Genomic DNA, 20,380 nt, shown 5'->3' with positions numbered 1-20,380 from the left:
GAAGCCAGGTTACCAGCAAATCTGCTGCTCACATACAGGGCATAATTGGAAACCCTAAGCATAGCTGGCTCCTTCCGCCTGCTCCTAGGCTCTAATTAGCAACTTGTGCACAGGTAGTGGCACCAGCAAATCGCTTCCGGTCTTCGGTGATAGTAACTGGTATCTGTGAGAAGGAAATGACAAAGGCACAAGGAATAGGGATAAATGGCTACAATAATGCAGAAAGCCATTAGCACTAAATAGCAACAATAACCTTTCACATCTCAGTACTAGATCTGCCTTCATTTGTATGAGTCTCCGTTGGAATTATGGAATAACTGTTGGAATTATGGACAGATGTTAGCAGCTGGGAAGGGCAGGCACTGCACAGCAGTCATACAGACTCCTTTTACACAAGCAGCACCAGTGTTGAGGTTTTACCCTTTGGGTTGTCAGGAAAAAAAAACCCTGAAAACTGCTGGGCTGGCCCTGGACAAGGGGTACTGGGCTGCACGGACCTGCTCTGCCTGGCTCGGGACTGTCAGGCAGCAGTTCACCCCATCCTCACCATCTGAACTTGGCGTTTGAGTCTCCTTGCTCCACCATCCAGCAAAATCACACTCTCTGCACCTTTGGGAGCACGTGTTCCTTGATCATCTCCCTTCACTGACTGCAACGAGGCCTCCCAGCAGAGACAGGATCATGTTCGGTGGTAGCACTGCCCATGCAACATCCCACGTTTGTATCACCGTAGCACCTGCAGTTCTCCCACGTAGAGATGGGACTGAGACTCTTCTTTTGGCCTAAGATCCTGTTGCTACTCATTCCTTCCAGGTTCTGCCACCATGGACCTGAGGTATGGTCCACACAAGGACGTTTGTGGCTCTTCTAGTTAGTGAGTGCACAAGGAATAGTTTCCCCCTGCTCTTGGGCAGCTTGAACGGAGTTGGTGCTCAGCTGTGGAGAAATGGAAATTTTCATAGGTGTGAGAACACCACTCATTGTAATTCATGGGAATTGTCATTAAATCAACACATTCTCAGGTTCTGCAAATCCCTGAATCTGTTGCTGAAAAAAAAAAAAAGTCAAAATCTGTCTACTCTTTTTGATTGCAAACGAATATATTGAAAATGTGCCTCATTCTCTTTTAGAAATCAAAGCCTGTTTGATTGAAGCTCATTTTCACACAATCAGCTGATGCAGCTCACACTTCAGACATTTTCAAATTCTTTTTACTTTTCTAGAAAAAAAATATATAAATCCTGAAGAGATGTGTCTTTCTCCAAAGTCATCTGTTCAGGCTTTTAGTCTCTTACATTTTTTGCTGCCAAACTTTTGATTAATAAGATGAAAAACTGTGTATTTTCTTAGATGACAATAACGGGATGACCTTTCTCCTGTCTCTTCTGACTATAAACGCAGTAATAAAAAAAGGTGTTTGATGGTAAAGAATTAGATTCAGGTGCTGATAATACTAAAATACTGCAGATTTATTTCGTAAGAATAAGGCATAAATCATGCTTTCCATTTTTCTTATACCCTCCCAGATATTTCATTACGTGGCAAGAATTCTGAAAACATGTTCCTTCTTCTGGTAGCTGAAAACTTGGTTCTTTTCCTGACTTTTCTCTCTGATATTTTGCTTTAGCTGGAACGGTATTTTCATCTTGCTGTGAAGTATTGCTTGATTCTTGCCTTTCATCTCTAGGAAGAATTCTTATTTGTAATTATTCCAAAAGTTAAAAATCTAGTTTTAAACATAGGGAACGCTTGGAAAGCATAAAGGAAAAGTTCAGCTCTTAAAAAGGAAAGGAAAGCAAGAGGAGGGGATGTGAGAGAAATGTAGTTCTGGTGTCATTTAAGAGATGGCCCTTACTAAATAAATAGAAAGCAAAAAAGTGATCCAAAATTTCTGAAAAATTTTACCTATGATCCCTGTGCCTGTGAGGAGTGTGGAGAGAGAATTTTCTGAAATGTTACAGGGACATGGACAGCCAGTACCCCAAACTCACTCATGAGAAAGCTTCTTAGAGCCAAACAAATACAGACAGAGAGAGAAAGAAAGGGGGAGGGACAAAAAAGAAGTTCATATTCTTTATGAAAACTTTGGAGCCTAAAAATATTTCGTGGAGTAACCAGAAACTCCTCCACTGCTCACTGGGGAGTCCCCAGTGTCACACCATCAAACACTACAGCTTGTTAGAGCAGAAGAGAAAAAAAATCAGCCTGTGATGCCCCACAGTCCAGTCATGTGAGATGGCCAAAGGGAGCTAACCCAGCTGAGACAGGTGGCCTGCTCTCCAAAACTTGGCTGCATTTTACATTTAGAAAAATTATGAACACACACACACACACACACAAACACACACACACAAAGAAAAAATCTCTGTTTGTAGGACTCCATTTAATCTATGCAATTTTTAATTTAATTTATCTGTTGACGATATAAATCTTTATTAATTTATTTCAGCTGATTGGACTACCAAGCTGTGGCACTGTCAAGATCTTCTCAGACCGCCGAACGCCTATTATTTTGAAGCTGGGGCTTCAAGCTCTGACGACCTGCCTCTTTTATGAGCAAAAAGTCCCTGTGCTGTGTTTTACTCGGTACTACAGATCTGTGTTCTCTGCTCTCTTGGCTATTGTGCAGCAGCGGGGCTGGCACTCAAAGCTAAGCATGTATTTAAATGCGTGATGGATGTAGGGCTGATTTTGTCCCCTTTCGTTTGGGCCTTCCTGCTGTGTACTGCTCCAAATTCATTCAATACGGTAGAAAATAATCTAAGCAGACATCAGAAAGGGCACAACACTAAAGAACAACCTCTGAAAAGCCCATCTGCACTGACCTGATGAGGTGGATTGGATTTTCCATGTATTGCTAATTAACCAGTATTCCATTCAGTATAACTGTAATTACCTTACTGATACACAATAATCTATTTTTCTGCCAGATCATGCTGAAAACAACTTCAATTTTTAACAACTGTAAAAAGGTATTTTTTATCCAAAGACATAGCAGGCACACAGCAGTGTTGTTTTCTCTCATTACATTATTCTTGTGGTCTTTTCCACAAATGCCTGGGTGTCTCTTAGGTATTACTTTTTAATCAACCACCCTCATTACATGTAGTATTTGCTCCGTTTTCATTTTATAGCACAAAGCCAGAAAGAAGGCAATTAAAATTCAATAATGGTGCAGTGCTTAGACACTCATTAAGTAGTCATTAGGTAGTCTGGAGACTCATTGTCTTCGTGAGAGTTTGTTTCCTTGCTCTCCCTGAATCCCTGCACCACAGTATTAGCTCAAAACAGCAAGCATGATGTGAATCTGAATCCAGCTTCCTGGCCCAGGCACAAGTGCTCTGCTGCCTTCTGGACACCCACTGGCTGGCATGCAGCAAACCCCTGGGGCTCCTCCAGCACCACCAGGGAGATGTCCAGGCCTGGGGCTGGGACTGCCCTGGCTGACCCCGGTCCTATCCTGCTCCCTGGCTGGGGCTGATGCACACTGGCAGTCATTCCTCTTGGGTCACAACAACCCCAAGTAGTGATACAGGCTTGGGGAAGAGTGGCTGGAAAGCTGCCTGGAGGAAAAGGATCTGGGGGTGTTGGTCAGCAGACAGCTGAACATGAGCCAGCAGTGTGCTCAGGTGGCCAAAAAGGCCAACAGCATCCTGGCTTGTATCAGGAATAGCATGGCCAGCAGGACTAGGGAACTGATAATCCCACTGTATTCAGCGCTGGTGAGGTTGCACCTTGAATATTAGGTTCACTTTTGGGCCCCTCGCTACAAGAAAGACATTGAGGTGCTCGAGAGAGTTCAGAGTGGGGCAATGAAGCTGGTGAAGGGTCTGGAGCACAAGTCTGATGATGAGCAGCTGAGGGAACTGGGGCTGTTTAACCTGGAGAAAAGGAGGCTGAGGGGAGACCTTATCGCTGTCTACAGCTACCTGAAAGGAGGTTGCAGCATGGAGGGAATTGGTCGCTTCTCCCAAGTAACAAGTGATAGAACAAGAGGAGATAGCATCAAGTTGCACCAGGGGAGGTTTACACTGGATATTAGGAAAAAATTATTCACGGAAAGGGTTATCAGGCACTGGAACAGGTTACCCAGGGAAATGGTGGACTCATTGGCCCTGAAGGTGTTTAAAAGGCATATAGATGAGGTTCTTAGGGACATGGTTTAGTGCCAGAGTTAGGTTAATGGCTGGACTTAATGATCTTGAGGGTCTCTTCCAACCAAAATTATTCTATGATACTGTGATTTTATGATAAGGACCAGTTCAACACCCTCACTTACACTGGCTTGACTGACACCCCTCCCAGACACAGAGCCCCCCCAGCTGCTAAGGATGCTTGTAGGACACACTTCTCAGCATGAGTAATTGGCAGAATCAGGCCTCTAGGAGGTCAGGAGCATTGGCTGTCAGCATCGGGAGCTGAGCTCCTCCCAAAAGAGCAATCAAAAAAACCAAGCTTCATTTTAAGGTGGGGAAAAAAACATGCTGGCAGAGATAGGATGGCTCGAGTATGCCACTGTCAGATGCATAAAGGCATCAATAAAATAATGTTCACACTCAAAAATTGTCTTATAAAACAAGAGAAGTAGCCTCTCACGATTATAAGGATTGCCTCTGGAAAACAAATAACAGCATCTGTTCTCCAAAATATGAGCATCTTTGCCTTCTGTCCTTGATGAGGTGGGGAGGAGAGAGGATAAGACAAGACAACTGAGGCAATTCAAGCTAGGAAGGCGCCACGGCAGTTCTAAGGAGCATTTCACTGGAGCTCACTAAGGGAGCAAACTCCACTGCATTATTTAAGACTACCCTCACATTGGTGACCCTTTACAGATGCAGATCAATATAGTGGCCTCCGACAGAAAAAGAAGGCTTCAATATGAAAAGAAACTAAAATAGAATTAATATTAGAGATGCTGAGGGGAAATAATACAGCCCAAGGGAACATCCGCAGGCCATAGTACAATAAGGCAGTCCCTGAGGGGTCAGCAGAGAGCAATGGAGGAAGCAGAGCTTGCACTGCCACAGAATCATATTTCATGAAATAATGTGTTTCTGTGTTAAAACTCACTTCACCTCTCATTAAACATTGCATCGTTCTTTATGCCTTACCTTCCCCTGGTATCAGGCGAAGAGCAAGAGGAGCACTCCACTTTGTAGGCTGCCCATTGCATTTCGCTACACATCCTCGAGCTACTTCGTCTTCCTGCTTGGAACTTCAGCTGCAGGGTCTCTGAAGTCAGGATTGCCTTGGAGCTGCTTTGTACCGTGCTGGTGCAGTAGCTGATCACGACTTCTGGGTTTTTTTCCCCCTCAGGGTGTGTTCAGCTGTGCATTTACCTGCTTGTAAGAACTTTTTCAGGGCAGTTGGCAGATGTTTTGTTTGTCAAGAAAGAAAAAGTATTCTTGAAGGTTTCGTGACATGCTGTGCATAAGGATATATACATGCCTATATGGGTATATATGTGTGTGTGTGTATGTGTAGGTGTAGAGATAGATGACAGAGAATTCATGATAGATTCACAATTCATTTCTCTATATAGACACATATACAGGATATAAAATTCTTAGGCTCCCTAAGGCAGACTGCAGATTCTAAATGGAAAAATATACTGGTACACAGGGATGACAACACAACTGAGCCAATTTTATCTGTGGGATAGTAGTTACAGTGCGCGCATTTATGGTACCTTGCAAAACATTGGGAATCCCCAGCCAGGTGTCATCAAGTGGAATGGATAAATACTCAGCTAAGAGGTGTACTTTTAAACCAGCTGACTAAAGGCTTGTTTTCCCCAACTGATTTTTCTGCTTCAAAGTTTATTCCCACAACCTGATTTCTGCTTCCTGACATGATGGGGTAGTGATCAACTACACAGTGTGGGAACACTGAAAATCAGGTGGCTGTAACCAGCCATTTGTGAACAACTCAACAAAGAAACATGTCTGCAGAGCTAACATGACAAATAATCTGTAAATACTAATTATCTTTCCAGACATGATGGACCTATTACAATCTACATAGATGAAAGAAAACTGGACCCACACTTGTATGAAACTAGAAGTGTTCGCATATCTTCTCTTTCTCTGACCATTAGACCTGAGGTCATGGTTTCCTGCTAGGATTTCACTCCTAGTATCATTACAGATACTTCAATGGCTTTCAAAAAACCATTCACATTCCCTTCATTCCATGAACCATAAAAAAGCGACAAAAGTAACTAGTACTGGATGTGGAAATTATGTTTACCAGGAGAAAGTGTAAGAAGGAGGAACCTACAACCCTTTTCTTCCTCTTCCATCCCCTCCTCACCCCTGTCCATGACAAGTCTGTACATAAATACATTTGTCTTTGCTATTCCCAGCTCTTCTTATGTACACATACCCAGAACATTTGGGTAGAGTTATCATCAAGTCAGTCATATTCGTGAGCAGTAATGATCATCAGCCAAATCAGAAGCTGGGGACTGTATTTTCATGAGACTTCTATTTACTACCAAAAATCATATGCAGAAGACTTTCTGCTGGAGTTCTCTCTCCTGAAAAACACAATTTTCAGAAGAAACATGTGAAAGGGTTTCCAGGTTATGATGTGTTGTGAACACATATTACAAACAAAATACCAAATCAAGTATGACTGCATACCTATTGCTCCTGTCTACAAAAAAAATCTCATGTTTGAGTCGTCCTTCTCTTGCTGAGTAAATTCCTCCAAATAAAACTGGTTGCAGCTACAGTATACTGAAAGATCAGTCTTAGAGTTATCTGTAAGCCTACTTTGCTGCCTCCTACCTTTTTTCACCTGTGTACCTGCTCGATGCTCCATCACCCCAGGCTCATGTGGACTTGGAGAGCCAGCTGTGGTCAGGGCTGAGCTCTGGCCATGCCAGCTGCAGGTTTGTGTTTTGGCCTTGAGGGTATCTTGGAGCTGGTCATCACAAGGCAGCACCACACAGCCAGGTCCTGTAGGAAGGATGGTCTTTCCCTGCAGGCAGGATTTTCAGATGCTGGAAACCTCTAGTTCATCTTATAGCATGGCGATTATGATGCTTCTTAGGGATTTTCTGGCAGGCCTATCATCTCTAAGAAAGGACTTACTTTTTGTTAGCTGTGACAAATATAATTGCTCTGCCTCCTAATCCAGCTGTGTTCAAGATGCTGACAGTTGTACTTCTTATCAAAAAACTCAAATGTTCTTTTTCCTTTATAGTTCAAGCACCTTTTTACCAGGTTCAAGGCTCCAAAGCATTAAATAATTACTCACCTCACTTCCTTTGTTTGCAATATCGCTCCATCAAGTAATACAGCTTGTAGTGTTTTTAGAAGAGTCAATAAAAAAGCAGCAAGGTTGCCTGATGCTTGTGAATCTTTTGGTACAAACATGTTAGGTTAAATTGGACATTTTATGAGGCCCTATCCACAGCAATCTAATGTCTTTACATTTATTCCCTCACATGTACTTCCAGCAGCTCTGTTGCTTTTTCTATTACTGAAGATCCATGATACTTTACAATGAGTGTGGTAAAGTACTGGAATAGCTTGCCCAGAGAGGTGGTAGATGCCCCATCCCTGGAGACATTCAAGGCCAGGCTGGATGGGGCTCTGAACAACCTGATCTAGCTGAAGATGTCCCTGCTCATGGCAGGGGGGCTGGACCACTTGAACTTTGAAGGTCCCTTCCAACCCAAACTATTCTATGATACTCTGATTTTACTAACAATCCTCTTTTTTTTCATATTTCTACTAATAAGCGCCAGCAATGGGATTTTGCCAGAAATGGACTTGGTTGCATTCCTCTATATTTTCACATATGACATGCATTTCATATATAAAAGACAGGACTTTGTCTTCATCTCAATCTCCTTCCCCCTGGTAAGCAGAATAAAGCTGAAAACTAAAATGTATCTTATACAAGATCTGATCTTTGAAGATGATTTTTTTTTTCTTTTATGTCAAGTCCTTGCTTTTGTCTATTATATAATGTAATGAATTTGATCTGTTTCTCTCCTTCCATCAAGGCTTTATTAGGTTAGAAAAGGACTCTGCACTTCCCTCTTTGTAGCTGGACCTGTTCATGGAAGAGTAAGGCCTACTTAAAGCCTGACTTGGCTCAACAGTTGCTTAATGGACTTTATGATTAGTGACCATTATTGCTTGCTTGAGACATTTTGCACTTTTAAGGACCTATAGATCTCTAAGGATTCAGTACCTTACTTTTTTTGTACTGCTCTTCGTACTCTACTTTTACTACTCTGTTTTTATACTTAACTTGATTACAGAAAAATAATTAATCTCATAACCATATAGAGAGATTAGCAGCATGGCATCTCAATAAACACTGTTACCTTTAAAACTCACACCACTGTATGCCCATCTGTGCAAAGGTGGTGATAACACACAAAATCTCTACTGAAAGCTACTTACAGCGCAGCTGCACAAGCACAGGTGAAGACTCTGAGACCTTTAAACACCACTAAAAACAAATGAAAAAACAGCTATGGAACTTCTAATGCATGTCCTCCCCCAGAGAACAGAAGGCATAATAACAGAACATAAATTCATTGGGATTTATCAGGTTCTGGTGAGGATAGACCTCATTGTATCTAAAATCAGAGCTGGTCCTTGTCTGGATGATGCAATTTCAAAGTCAACAATTTGCTGAGAATTTTGGATGGGATACGATTTAGAAAATGAGAGTAGAGACAAAGGCATATAATGCAACCCAGCACCTTTCTGAAGTGACTGTCAAATGAAAGAGTGATGTAAGAATTTCTGACAAATCCATGGGATTTATCTCTGTGCTTTTACTACCATTCAGAAAGAAAAAAGTTTCCTGCTGTGTTTAATATGTATACTACATTGCCTAATTGTAGTAGGATTGGTGGAAAAAACAAAACCAAAGTGTAGTTTAAAGAATACAACCAGTTAAACAGTAATTCCCAGACCCTCACAACTTGAAGGTCCTATCCTGCAGAGAGAAGAAAGCATTTGAAGTAACTGTAAAAGGTGCTGTCATTCATTTTTTGTGTGCAACAAGCAAAAGTACTGCTCATCAGAGAGCAACCATTTCCCTGAGGGTAATTTGCAGGGCTAAACCTTGTTTTCCAGGTTTTAAGGGTTGCCATTTCATGATCTCCTTAGTGCTTGAATGCCTCAGAGAGCCTGGTCTTTTCCTATGGAGCTCTTTTTTCTTGCATGATGCACAAAAAAAAAGTCTGATGAGGTGTTCATCATTAATAAAAAAAGGAACTGACTGCTTACAGAGGCTGTTTTTGAAGTTTTTGTGATAAATCACTTTGAATCACAGCCAGAGGTAAGTGCAGTGGTCAAGATTACCTCCCTCTGACATTATTCTCACCATGTGTTAGTTACTTACTGTTTGCTTTGTGAACATTTTTGTCCCTGCAACATTGAAGCAGTCCTCCTACATCATGGACTTTGGCACTTCTGTTTTGAAATGATCTTAAATGAAGCCATGTGCAAAAAATATGGAAGCAAGTACACAGACACAACATTGAGAAGAATGGGGAGGGTAAGTACAAGAAAAAACAGGAAAGAGACTGAAAACTGACTGAGAATCTGTGCTTCAAACTTTCTCTCCATCCACATGATCTGAACCACCACACAGAAGAAAGTTTCCCTTCCCCAATGAACATCACAGTGGATTTTGGCCTCCAGTTTGTAACACTGTGTATTCTGAATAAAAGCTGAAATCAGACATGCCAGAATCTCCTATTACTTTGAGTTGGAAGTATAATGCCACATTTTGTGTAGCTGGGCATGTCCTTTGCTTCCTCAGTTTGTGTTGCTGCTCGGATAGACGAAGATGGCTCTGCTTTCCCTTTGACTCTCTTAATACATGTCCCAAAGGTGGATCAGTAGCACTGCTCAATTTGCTATCAATACCGGCTTCCTTAGCCATAAATAACTCAGATCAAATAGCAATGTTTTTTTATATTCATATTATGAATTTCTTTTCATTTATTTAATTCAGTTCCTGAGTACTTTAGGAGTTGTGGTACAAAAGCAGGAAACAATAAGGATTATGATAATGGCTGGATGCCTGAAATTAATTTGGTCCACAATTCATTTGCGATTCCTTTATAGATTGTACCACTTTGTTATCCTCTAGTGTTTTACACAGATGGATGAAGGAGCTCAGAATACAGAATAAAGAGGTAGAAAGAAAACATCAGGTATATAATCAGAGCATAATATACAGTTGAAAACAGCAAAAGTGTGATGCATATGAAGAAGGGAGCATTAATACCAAGAAAATCCATTAATGGTAACCATGTGCAAGCCAGAAAAACAGTTTATTGTTTCATCTGCGTACAATGAATTTGATCCAAAACTCTCACAAGTCGCATTAAGGATTCCTACCTAACATAGCTATAGGTCAGGCCCCACGACTGTCTCTATACAGGCCCACACATACAGTGTATGTCCAGACATCTTTCTGACTATATGGATATGCATACCTATCTCTGTGTATGTGAGCATGCATATATGCATATAAATATGCACATAGGCATGTATTTTCACGGTTCCTTCGAAGATCACACAGTTTAAATGCAGTCGTTTTGAACAATGAATAATAACAAGACAATTAGTGCCTGAGGAGCTGTACGTTGCATGTATGTTCCAGGGTAAATCTGCCAAAGTACAAAAAATATGGGCTTAAATGTCGTGAGGACCAGTTTATGCAGCAATCAACAGCAGCTGGAGTCTAATCCTGCACCATTTCCACCAGAGGCAGCTTTGCCAGTGATGCTCTGAGTGCAGGAGTGATGCCTGGCCAAGGCCCAGGAGAACACTTTTCTTTATGTTCAAAGTGGTGAAAAAAAGGGGACTCTGGTAACGGTGAGGCTTCCCCTCCACTGTCACAAACATTTGTTCTTCCTGCCCCTGTTATGTGTACCGTATTTACCCCCTTCTCCCTGCAGTCAGGATGCTCAAACAGAGCTTACCCACATGCTTATGCACTATGTTACCTTCAGCAGTTTCCTCCAAATACCACCCATACTTGCTTGCTGGCCAGAAGAAGCAGCTCAGCACCTTCACTTCTCCTTGCCATTTCCAGCACTGCTACTGACACACCTTTTACAGCTGAAGATGTGACTCTGCAGTCTGTAGCTGCTCCTCAAAGTAGAGAAGCTGATCCACTTCAAAGCAATCACTTGCTCTAGAAACCTGTTTCTCCAGATGTCTCCTGATCTCCTCCTCACTGGCATTCTGCTGTCTTGCTTGCTTGAGATAGCTGTACACAGCCTCAAATACCTCTGCTCCCAGCTTTCCAATGGCAGATCTGGGGATATATATGACATAAAGGTCAAATAAAAGTTAATTCACATTCTATATTAATACAAGCAATAGCTAGTACTGATATTTTTAAATTTTGTAGCTACCTTTGATTAAAATGATATAATGATGCACTTAATTTGTCTGACAGCACAAGGAACTAAAATTTCCTAGGGAATTCCTCTATGATTGTTTACTATACAAAGAGGCCAGGAGTAAAAATCCGGCCATAATAAAGTCATGGGTAGTAGGGCCACTGTTGTTTTTGAAAACCAAGATTACTTTTCACGCTGAATCTGACATACCAGTTTATCTACAGCAATACACACATGTATTAGTGCCTCTGGATCTCATTAAAATGAAAAGGAAGAACCACAGTCAACTGTACACTGGTAGCATTTATGCGAACAAACACATTTCAGGATTTGTTTGCTTTATTTTAGCTTCTATCAAATAACAAGGAAACTGTTGTGCAAGCTCAGCATGAGCTAGCTAACTGACATTTTTTTCTCTTCCTACAGCACTCTCTTTTTATCAGCAGTCAGATCTGTAATTCGGTGTCAAAGAACACACTCACAGGATCTTAATGTTGATTTATAAAGACGATCCATTTGCAGACTACAAGACAGTGAACACAACTTCTTTTTCTTAAGGCAAACATCTTTAAATCCATGTATCACAAGCCACAGGTAACATAAAATTTCCCACTCAGTGATGGGTTCATAATATTTTGATGAAAATATCAGAGCAGCCTTCCTTCAGCATATCAGGAACTATCTGCCATGAGAACTGTGTTTACCACAGTGTTTTAAACAAAACTGCTTTGTCACACATACCAGCCATCTCCTCCAGCTTTCTGTTGGAACTCAATGGGGTCCATCCACACAAAGTCCATGGCAGGACTTGGACCTGAACGGCACCAAGCAAGAGGGTTTGCTGGCATGTGTGCTCTGTACTGTTGGTCAGTCCTGGCATGGCGCTCATCTACAAGAATTTGAAACAGTGAAGGAGATGATTGGGACTGAATGGGTCTCAAAGCATCTCCTGGAGTGCCATTGATCAAGGAAGTTTGAGGATACCAGTGGACTATTGGAGCTGGCAAATGTGATGGTACCACACCCCAGTGCAACACTGACCATACCCAGGCTGTGCAGCCTCATCCTTGTTGCTTTATTTCACCAATAATGGAGGGAACTGGGGCTGTTTGGCCTGGAGGAGGCTGAGGGGACTACTTCTCTCTCTCTCCAACTACCTGAAAGGAGGTTGTAGCATGGAGGATATTGGTCTCTTCTTCCAAGTAACAAGCGATAGGACAAAAAGAAATGGCCTCATGTTGCACCAAGGGAGGTTTAGATTGGATATTAGGAAAAAATCTTCACAGAAGGAGTTGTGAAGAACTGGAACAGGCTGCCCATGGAAGTGGTGGAGTCACCATTCCTGGAGGTGTTTAAAAGACATATAGACGAGGTTCTTAGGGGCATGGTCTAGTACCAGAGTAAGGTTATGGTTGGACCTGATGATCTTGAGGGTCTCTTCCAACCAAAATGATTCTATGAGCAGAGCAGGTCCCCAGGCATGAGCGGCACATGTTCCTGCCCGCAGGGCAGCACCCGCTCTCTGTGGGGAGCTGCCCGGGGCCCTGGGCTCATGCTGCCCACGGGCACAGGGCAGCAGGGAGCTGGGACATGCTCAGCTCCTGCCCATGCTAGGGATCGCCCTTTCTGAGCGGTGCAGGAGAAGAGAAAGGGGTCAGACTTGTCTCCTGGTGCCAGCATTAAGGCTCAGCACTCTAATACTGTGCAGGTGGCTTCAGAGGGAGCACGCACAAGACTCCCCAAAAGCACTTTAAATGGTTAAACCTGCACACTGGCCCACAACAACATCACATACTCCAGTTCGACACCTTTTTCTGATTTCATACTCATTTTGCTATGTGTTTAACGCCAGGGCAAGGCCAACTGTTCTATCCCAACAGCATAATTCATCTAAAGGGGCAGTTGCTTTTCGTCTGTGCTGATCCTGTTACTGCTGAAGAATAACATTGCTATAGTGAGATTACAGCCAGTAAGATTTCCACATTATGTGAATTCCTCCATTCTTCGAAAACTGATGTGAAGAATTTTACTTTATTTTTTCTCAGACTTCATTTGATATGAAAGCATACAGTTTCCTCAGCAGTAGAGAACCACTTTACTAGCACACAAGAGGCTTCTGAAAAATCCTGTTGACATTTATAGTAGGAACTACTGCTGGTAAAAATGGACAATACATCTTAAGATGGTATTTTTGCCTGACGGAGATCCTAGATGACTGCTCTTATCTCACAAGGAGGGAACACTTTTCCTCACTTCCCACCTGCTCTTTGGTTTTCTGCAGCTTGGTCATGCCCAGCTGTGATTCCCCCCTTTGGCCACATGTTACTTCTGTTGGCTCCTAACACCGAGGTGGATCAGGAACCTGGGGCAGAGAAAGCCAAGACCCAGGATCAGAAGCCACAGGGCCAAGCTGGAATCTCTGCAGGTCCGGACCTGACTCAGTCCTGCTCCCTGTAACTAGAAACTGCCTTTTTCTTTCTTTTTCCTAGCAACAGTGCTGTGTAGGGGAAAACGAAAACTGTTGGAGGTGATTAATTCCCAGACACTGGAAACTTAGGGATTAGCTTAGCACCAAAAGCTATGTATGGATTTATTTGGCAAATACTGGACATTTCTTCACAAAACTTCATCAGAAATACCACAATTTTTCTCTCCAATGGTTAAAAATCCATACATGAGAAGCTACTTTGAAATTACTGCTACTTCATCAACGCTGTTACTGGCTCTTCTCACCCTCTTAGACAAGTATGTTTAATTTTTTGGCAGTTGTGTCTATTTAAAGATGAAAAATTAAGCAAATACACACCTCAGGAGTGTAACTTCTGCTAATAAATGTGACCTGCAGACTTGAATCTTTTCAGTTAAGCTTGGCAGAGCATGCAAATCAGCTAAGCTGTATAACAGCTGATACCACAGAATGAGGAGAAAAAAATGTTCATAGGTTGAAAATTAAGGGGCAGGTAACAAAAATTATAATCTGCTTTTATTACACAAAAGAAGATATCAGGCTGTATTTGGACTTGAGATCTGCATTAATGGTGAATCTGCTTCCATATCGTGCATTTTCTGTCCCAGAGGCAGAAATGTAGGACCTAAGACAGTAAATGTCAAATAGATGTTACTGAGTGAATCTATCATCCTGATGGAGGGAGGGGGAAAATGGCTTCCTGGAAAGTGAGTTTTGCACATTATGGCCCCGATCCTGTGCTAAGTGATATTTTTCCATTCCTGTGAAGTGCTACAGAAGCACAATTATGGATCTTGCACTGCCCTTCTGTTTATAGCTATTTCTATTTCACATGAAATATGGGACACAGGAATTTACAGGTTTTAATGGTTAAAAGCCTTACAAACAAACAAGTACACAGTGCCCATTTACACTCCCATTTTGCCTTGTTTTCTGATTGACTGGCATTTACTCTCTTTGTGGTACCTTACAGCTCAGTCACCTACAATGTTGCTATTTTCCCCCAGAAATGCGCCATCACCACTTTCTCAGCCAAAACTACACAAGCAAAGGGGATACCTGACATTTACAATTTCATTACTCTGACAAGCTTTGTGGGACAGAACCCTATCTGACATTGCCCTATATTTGTTTTCCTATGCTGAAATCAAAGGAGTTACAACAGCCTCTACCATCCAAGGGTCTGACCCAGGATGATACACACTAATGTGCCTAAATGTCATATCTCAGTTCATTCTTTCTTTTGTTTCACTGTGTTACTAAGGCTTAGACATACAGAGGGATTCATTTCTGGCATTTGAGCACTGTTTTTCCTAACTTTTAAGCATCTTGTTCATGCAATGAAATTCACAGACCTGTGGTTGAATCTTAACTTCTCTCTATAATTCAGGCACCTCAGAAAGGCATCCACTCAAAACAACAGCCCATCACAACTGAAGAAAGGCATATCCTAAATCTGACACCTGTGTGGTTTTAGTAAAATCACCTCTGTCCACCCAGGACTCACAGCAATTCAACATCCTGGGGTGTATTAGGAGAGGGGTGGTTAGTAGGTGAAGAGAGGTTCTCCTTCCCCTCTACTCTGCCCTGGTGAGACCACACCTGGAATATCGTGTCCAGTTCTGGGCCCCTCAGTTCAAGAAAGACAGGGAACTGCTGGAGAGAGTCCAGCGTAGGGCAACAAAGATGATTAAGGGAGTGGAGCATCTCCCTTATGAGGAAAGGCTGAGGGAGCTGGGTCTCTTTAGCTTGGAGACGAGGAGACTGAGGGGGGACCTCATTAATGTTTATAAATATGTAAAAGGTGAGTGTCACAAGGATGGAGCCAGGCTCTTCTCAGTGACAACCAATGGTAGGACAAGGGGTAATGGGTTCAAACTGGAACACAAGAGGTTCTACTTAAATTTGAGAAGAAACTTCTTCTCAGTGAGGGTAACAGACAGCGGGTTGTGGAGTCTCCTACTCTGGAGACATTCAAAACACTCCTGGACACATTCCTGTGTAGCCTCATCTAGGTGTTCCTGCTCTGGCAGGGGGGTTGGACTAGATGATCTTTTGAGGTCCCTTCCAATCCCTAACATTCTGTGATTCTGTGATGACCACACAGGTACACAGCTGTCCCCTTTTATCCTAGGATCCATGGTTAGAGCATTTATTTAGAAAGCTGGAAACTTGGGGGTAGAAGGAGATTCAAACCCACATCTCCCAGAGAAGTACCATAATCCTCAGTCAGACTCAGGGACAAAGGACTCTCCTTCAACTTCATTCTGATTTGTATGAAAGCAGATGTATTGGGCCAGAAGAGAATGAGCAACAACAAAGGATAACTCTGGATAGACTGGGGACCAAGGACAATGCTGGAGGTATGTGCAAAAGTAGTTTGCATGGAACAGTCCCTGGATAAAATAGTATGAGCAGTCCTCAGAGCCCTTCAGTCCTCAGGACTGAAATCCAGGTTACCACACGTGGGTGAGTGTCCAGAGAGTGTGCTTTCTCACTGCAAACTGCAAGAGATTCAACAATGAGCCAAACTTCCCTCACTAATGGTTGCAGAGAGCAGTCCCATTGCTCCAGGCAGAGGAGGCACAGGGCTGGGGACTTCAACAGCCTGGAGGCACGCTGGAGCCACTAACCTACTGGCTGGATGGCAGATATTGCCAGTCATCCATGGAAGACATGGTCTGCAACAAAATGCCTCTTGCTGCCAGCTTTTGTGCAGCTCATAATCCATGCCTCAAGAAAATTAACTGGAACAAGCCCCAAAGGCCATAGAAGCAGAAAGATATCTGGTTTGTGGATAATAATGGGGTTTGGGCATGCGACAGGGGCTTGGTTGCGCCAGGGGGAAGGCGCTTCTGAGCATGTGAGAAGCAGTATGAATATCAGCTAAATCAAAGTCACTTACTGCTTTGACTCACTGGCAGCGTTAGAGGGGAGCTAAATAGGAGCCTTCAGAACTGCAATTTTACACTCAGGGTGTCTGAAAATGTTCCAAGTCATTTAGCTGATGTGGGCCCAAGTGAATTTATCAGGCTATCTGGTGATTTGCAGTTGATTTCCTACGCATCAGTGCAAAATTACTAAAATGTGACAATATAATAATATTGTGTTCTCAACTGGCTGAGGAAGTTGTAAATCTTTCCCTGGGTGAACAAAGAATTGTCTGTTGTCCCACAGGTCTTTATTTTGACTACTCTGCTACTAGCTACATATTAACATTTCCTTTCTGGTCTGGAGATCAATTAGAATACACCTACCTTTATGCAACACCGACAAAAGCCACAAAACAAGATTAATGCTTAAGTTTGCGCTCCTCTGTGGTTGTTAGCAGCTGGGTTAATGTCTCTCAACAGCTTGTCATTGCCTGGATTGAAGGATAACTACAACACAAATCAACAGCTAAGGAGGTTTTCAGCTTCTCACTTTCAAACGTCATTCAGCATGATGGCAACTATTTAAAACCATTCTTCCAAAGGGAAGCGGCACTTTTTGCTCGCAAACACAGTGTTTTCAGTGGTGTCTCCTAGGAGCTGCGGTGTGGTCTGTGCTGGGGAGCAAGGAGAAGTTCTGCAGACACCAAGTCACTGCTGAGCACCCCCAAATATCACCATGAAGGTCCCTCTGGATCAGTCATCTCACCACTGCCATAGCAGATGAGAAGCACATGTCTCCTAAGCCAAGCACAGAAAATCCAGTTATTGCAGAACACCAATGTTATTCATGGCTAACTCAATGTAAACCTTAAAAAAAAAAAATAAAAAAGCTTTCTGTACATGGAATATCCATTCCAGTGGGCATTTATTTATCCTTTTGGATGCAGCCAAGCTGCCTGCATCCTATACCGACAAGCATATTGTAGTAGGAGGCAAAACTGTAATGATTAGAGCTCACAGGATACAAAAGCAATGCATGGATCTTTGAAATAATAATAATTCTAGTAGATTTCACTAAGTTCTGTTCTCTGTGACTCAAGGGTATCCCTATGGAGTCCAGCAGTACTACTTCGGATTCTCATCTATACATCCAACTTTGATTTGTCCCTGAATATGCTATTTCTAAGCTCTTATTTTTTAGCCTTCTATTTCTGTTTAAAACAGAGTACAAATGTGACACTTTGCAGCTTACTAGTAGTAAGATGAATCTTGGTGAAAAAGATTGTTACATTTATCTCCTGAAATGATTCTGCAAAAGAATCACGAAATTACATATCTTTGATCTCATATAAAATATTGTTTTCTCATTGTACCAGAAAATCTTAGAATATTTGCTACAACATCTCACGGTTCAGTAAACAAACAAATTTATCTCATTTACAACACAAAAGGTCCCTTTTGTCTCAAGTTATCTTCCTGTCATTCAACATGTTGGTGTTCCTGACTATGAATGATTAAAACTTCTCTGAAATGTTAAAGAAACTGCTCTGGGTTCAGAACTGCATTTACAACAAAGCTTGTCTGTTGCTCTACAAAGACTCTTTGAGATATGCTAGCAGAAGTGCATTATAAGTTCCATGATTTATTTTTTGGGGAACTTATTTCTAAACGTAGGGCAATACCTTTCTAGTTCTGACAGCTGATCAATCTTCAGTCTTGGGAATTCTAAAAGTATGGCAAAGTAAAAAAAAAAAAAAAGAAAATAAATTGAAAGAGTTGTTATAAAATTGAGTAAAAGAAAATCTGAATTATTAATATTAGCCCCTACCTTCACCTTGAAGCCTCAGTGGACTTTGACCTTCATCATATTACTACTGAATGAAAATTTCTTCACTTGAAGACACAATGATAATTCTCATAATTCATCCTTAATTACTTCATAATTTCTGAATTAAAGCACCTTAATTTGATTGCAAACAGAACTCTCTGATATCCTACTTCAAAGACCAGCAAAATCTAAAGTATATTTAGGACATGTTTTCCCATGAGCTAAGCAGAATCTTATTATTAAAAGCTGTAGACATACAGCTGAAGAAATATCAGCAATAATATTCTCCATGCATTTAATTTGCTGAGATAAATGAATTTGTAAAATAGTAATTGAAGCTGTCGTCTGCTCTTGGAAGAAGTGTGAATTGGAATTTAGAGCTGCTAGTTGAATTCTAGCTACTACCGATTTAGAATAGTTTGTCATAATATAGTTTGTCATAAGAGGAGATTTTTTTGTTTGTTTGCTTTTTTTCCCACAGATAAAACCCCAAGTCACAACAAAACATGGTCATTTACATAAAACCCAAGTATTGCAATTTTAAAGTCTTCCTATATCAGCAAATTTACTGCTGATACTAAAAATGAGAGAGGAAACAAGTTTGCTCGTATAGAGTTATTCTTCAGCAGGTAAGACAGGTGAAAATGACACTGTTTAATACCCACGAAGAACTATCTGAAACATGTTTCCCAGGGCTGCAATCTCTTTATACACATTCTGAGATTTCCTAGCCTTGGTAAAACTATTTTAAACATCATCTTTTTCTTTGTCATGGCATACAAAGAGTCTTTGAAAAGCCAGCAGTTTAACTCATACAGCATCACTGATCAGGATCAAGCAAAAATTCAAGGCACATTTAACACATACCTGATGCCATCTACTTTGTTTATCAATGCACTTATTTTCAGACAGATGTGTCTGAAGAGCAGCACAAATACTGCTGCTTCTTGAATGTGGGTGTGCAAGAATACAGTCATTATCTCTGAAAAGTCAATAATTACATACAGTTCTCTTAAGAGTAGGAATATAACAGCAATATCTCTTGTTCAGCTCTGTGGTAATTCAGAGTTAATGCTGATTTCCTTTTACATGGCTTGAATTTGAGGGGCCTCTTCTGATTTAGGGTCTCACACCAAAATGACATTTATAAAACTAACAATTCGCCCATCAGAGAAAGGAAAAGATACACACTACGTGTTTCAGTGAAACAATCGTAATATTACATATTTCTACATGTATTTTGGGTCAACCTGAGCAGCCTGTTCCAATGCCTGACAACCCTTTCCATGACTAATTTTTTCCTAATATCCAATCTAAACCTCCACTGGCAGAACTTGAGGCCATTTCCTCTCATCCTCTCACTTGCTACTTGGGACAAGAGGCCAACACCCTCCATGCTACAACCTCCTTTCAGGCAGTTGTAGAGAGCTATAAGGTCTCCCCTCAGCCTCCTTTTCTCCAGGCTGAACAGCCCCAGTGCCCTCAGCTGCTCCTCATCAGACTTGTGCTCCAGGCCCCGACCAGGTATGCATGTGTATACATATAAAATATATATTGACGTAGACACAAATAACTGTTGGTGTAAAGCTTTTGTACATCACTCACTTCTCTCTGATTGAGTTCCTAGCTTGGTCACCTAAAGGCAATTTCAAATTTGCTAGTGTTCCCATTTGGTTTTACTGTATTCTCACTTCACTGGCTTGTAAAGCAAACAGCAAAACGAAAATACCTCAGACCTTCAAATCAGGGCCTGAAAGGTAACTGTGTAATTATCTGGAGGTAGATTAACAGTAAAAGAAAGAGAAATTCATGAGCTC

The 20,380-nt window shown here is 41.7% G+C and overlaps 1 protein-coding gene across 11 annotated transcripts in view; it reads right to left on the bottom strand.

Moving 5' to 3' along the window:
• Positions 1 to 10,296: 10,296 nt before the first annotated feature.
• NEK11 (NIMA related kinase 11) overlaps positions 10,297 to 20,380 on the bottom strand; it is a 92,225-nt gene continuing 82,141 nt past the window's right edge. For 9 of the 11 annotated variants that reach the window (XM_065051696.1, XM_065051695.1, XM_065051697.1 and 6 more), the window contains one exon: positions 10,297 to 11,307. In XM_065051696.1, coding sequence (XP_064907768.1) covers positions 11,103 to 11,307 — 205 coding nt within the window. In that variant the 3' untranslated portion in view covers positions 10,297 to 11,102. Of the gene's footprint in view, positions 11,308 to 17,119; positions 17,534 to 18,417; positions 18,461 to 20,380 lie in introns of all 11 variants that reach the window. The other 2 variants (XR_010470153.1, XM_065051701.1) reach the window with 2 other exon arrangements.

This window comes from Columba livia, chromosome 2 (genome assembly GCF_036013475.1).
Source record: "Columba livia isolate bColLiv1 breed racing homer chromosome 2, bColLiv1.pat.W.v2, whole genome shotgun sequence".
In the NCBI taxonomy this organism is placed as follows: Eukaryota; Metazoa; Chordata; class Aves; order Columbiformes; family Columbidae; genus Columba; species Columba livia.
Note: the sequence above shows the minus strand (reverse complement) of the source record. Positions and strands in the feature narration are given on the sequence as shown.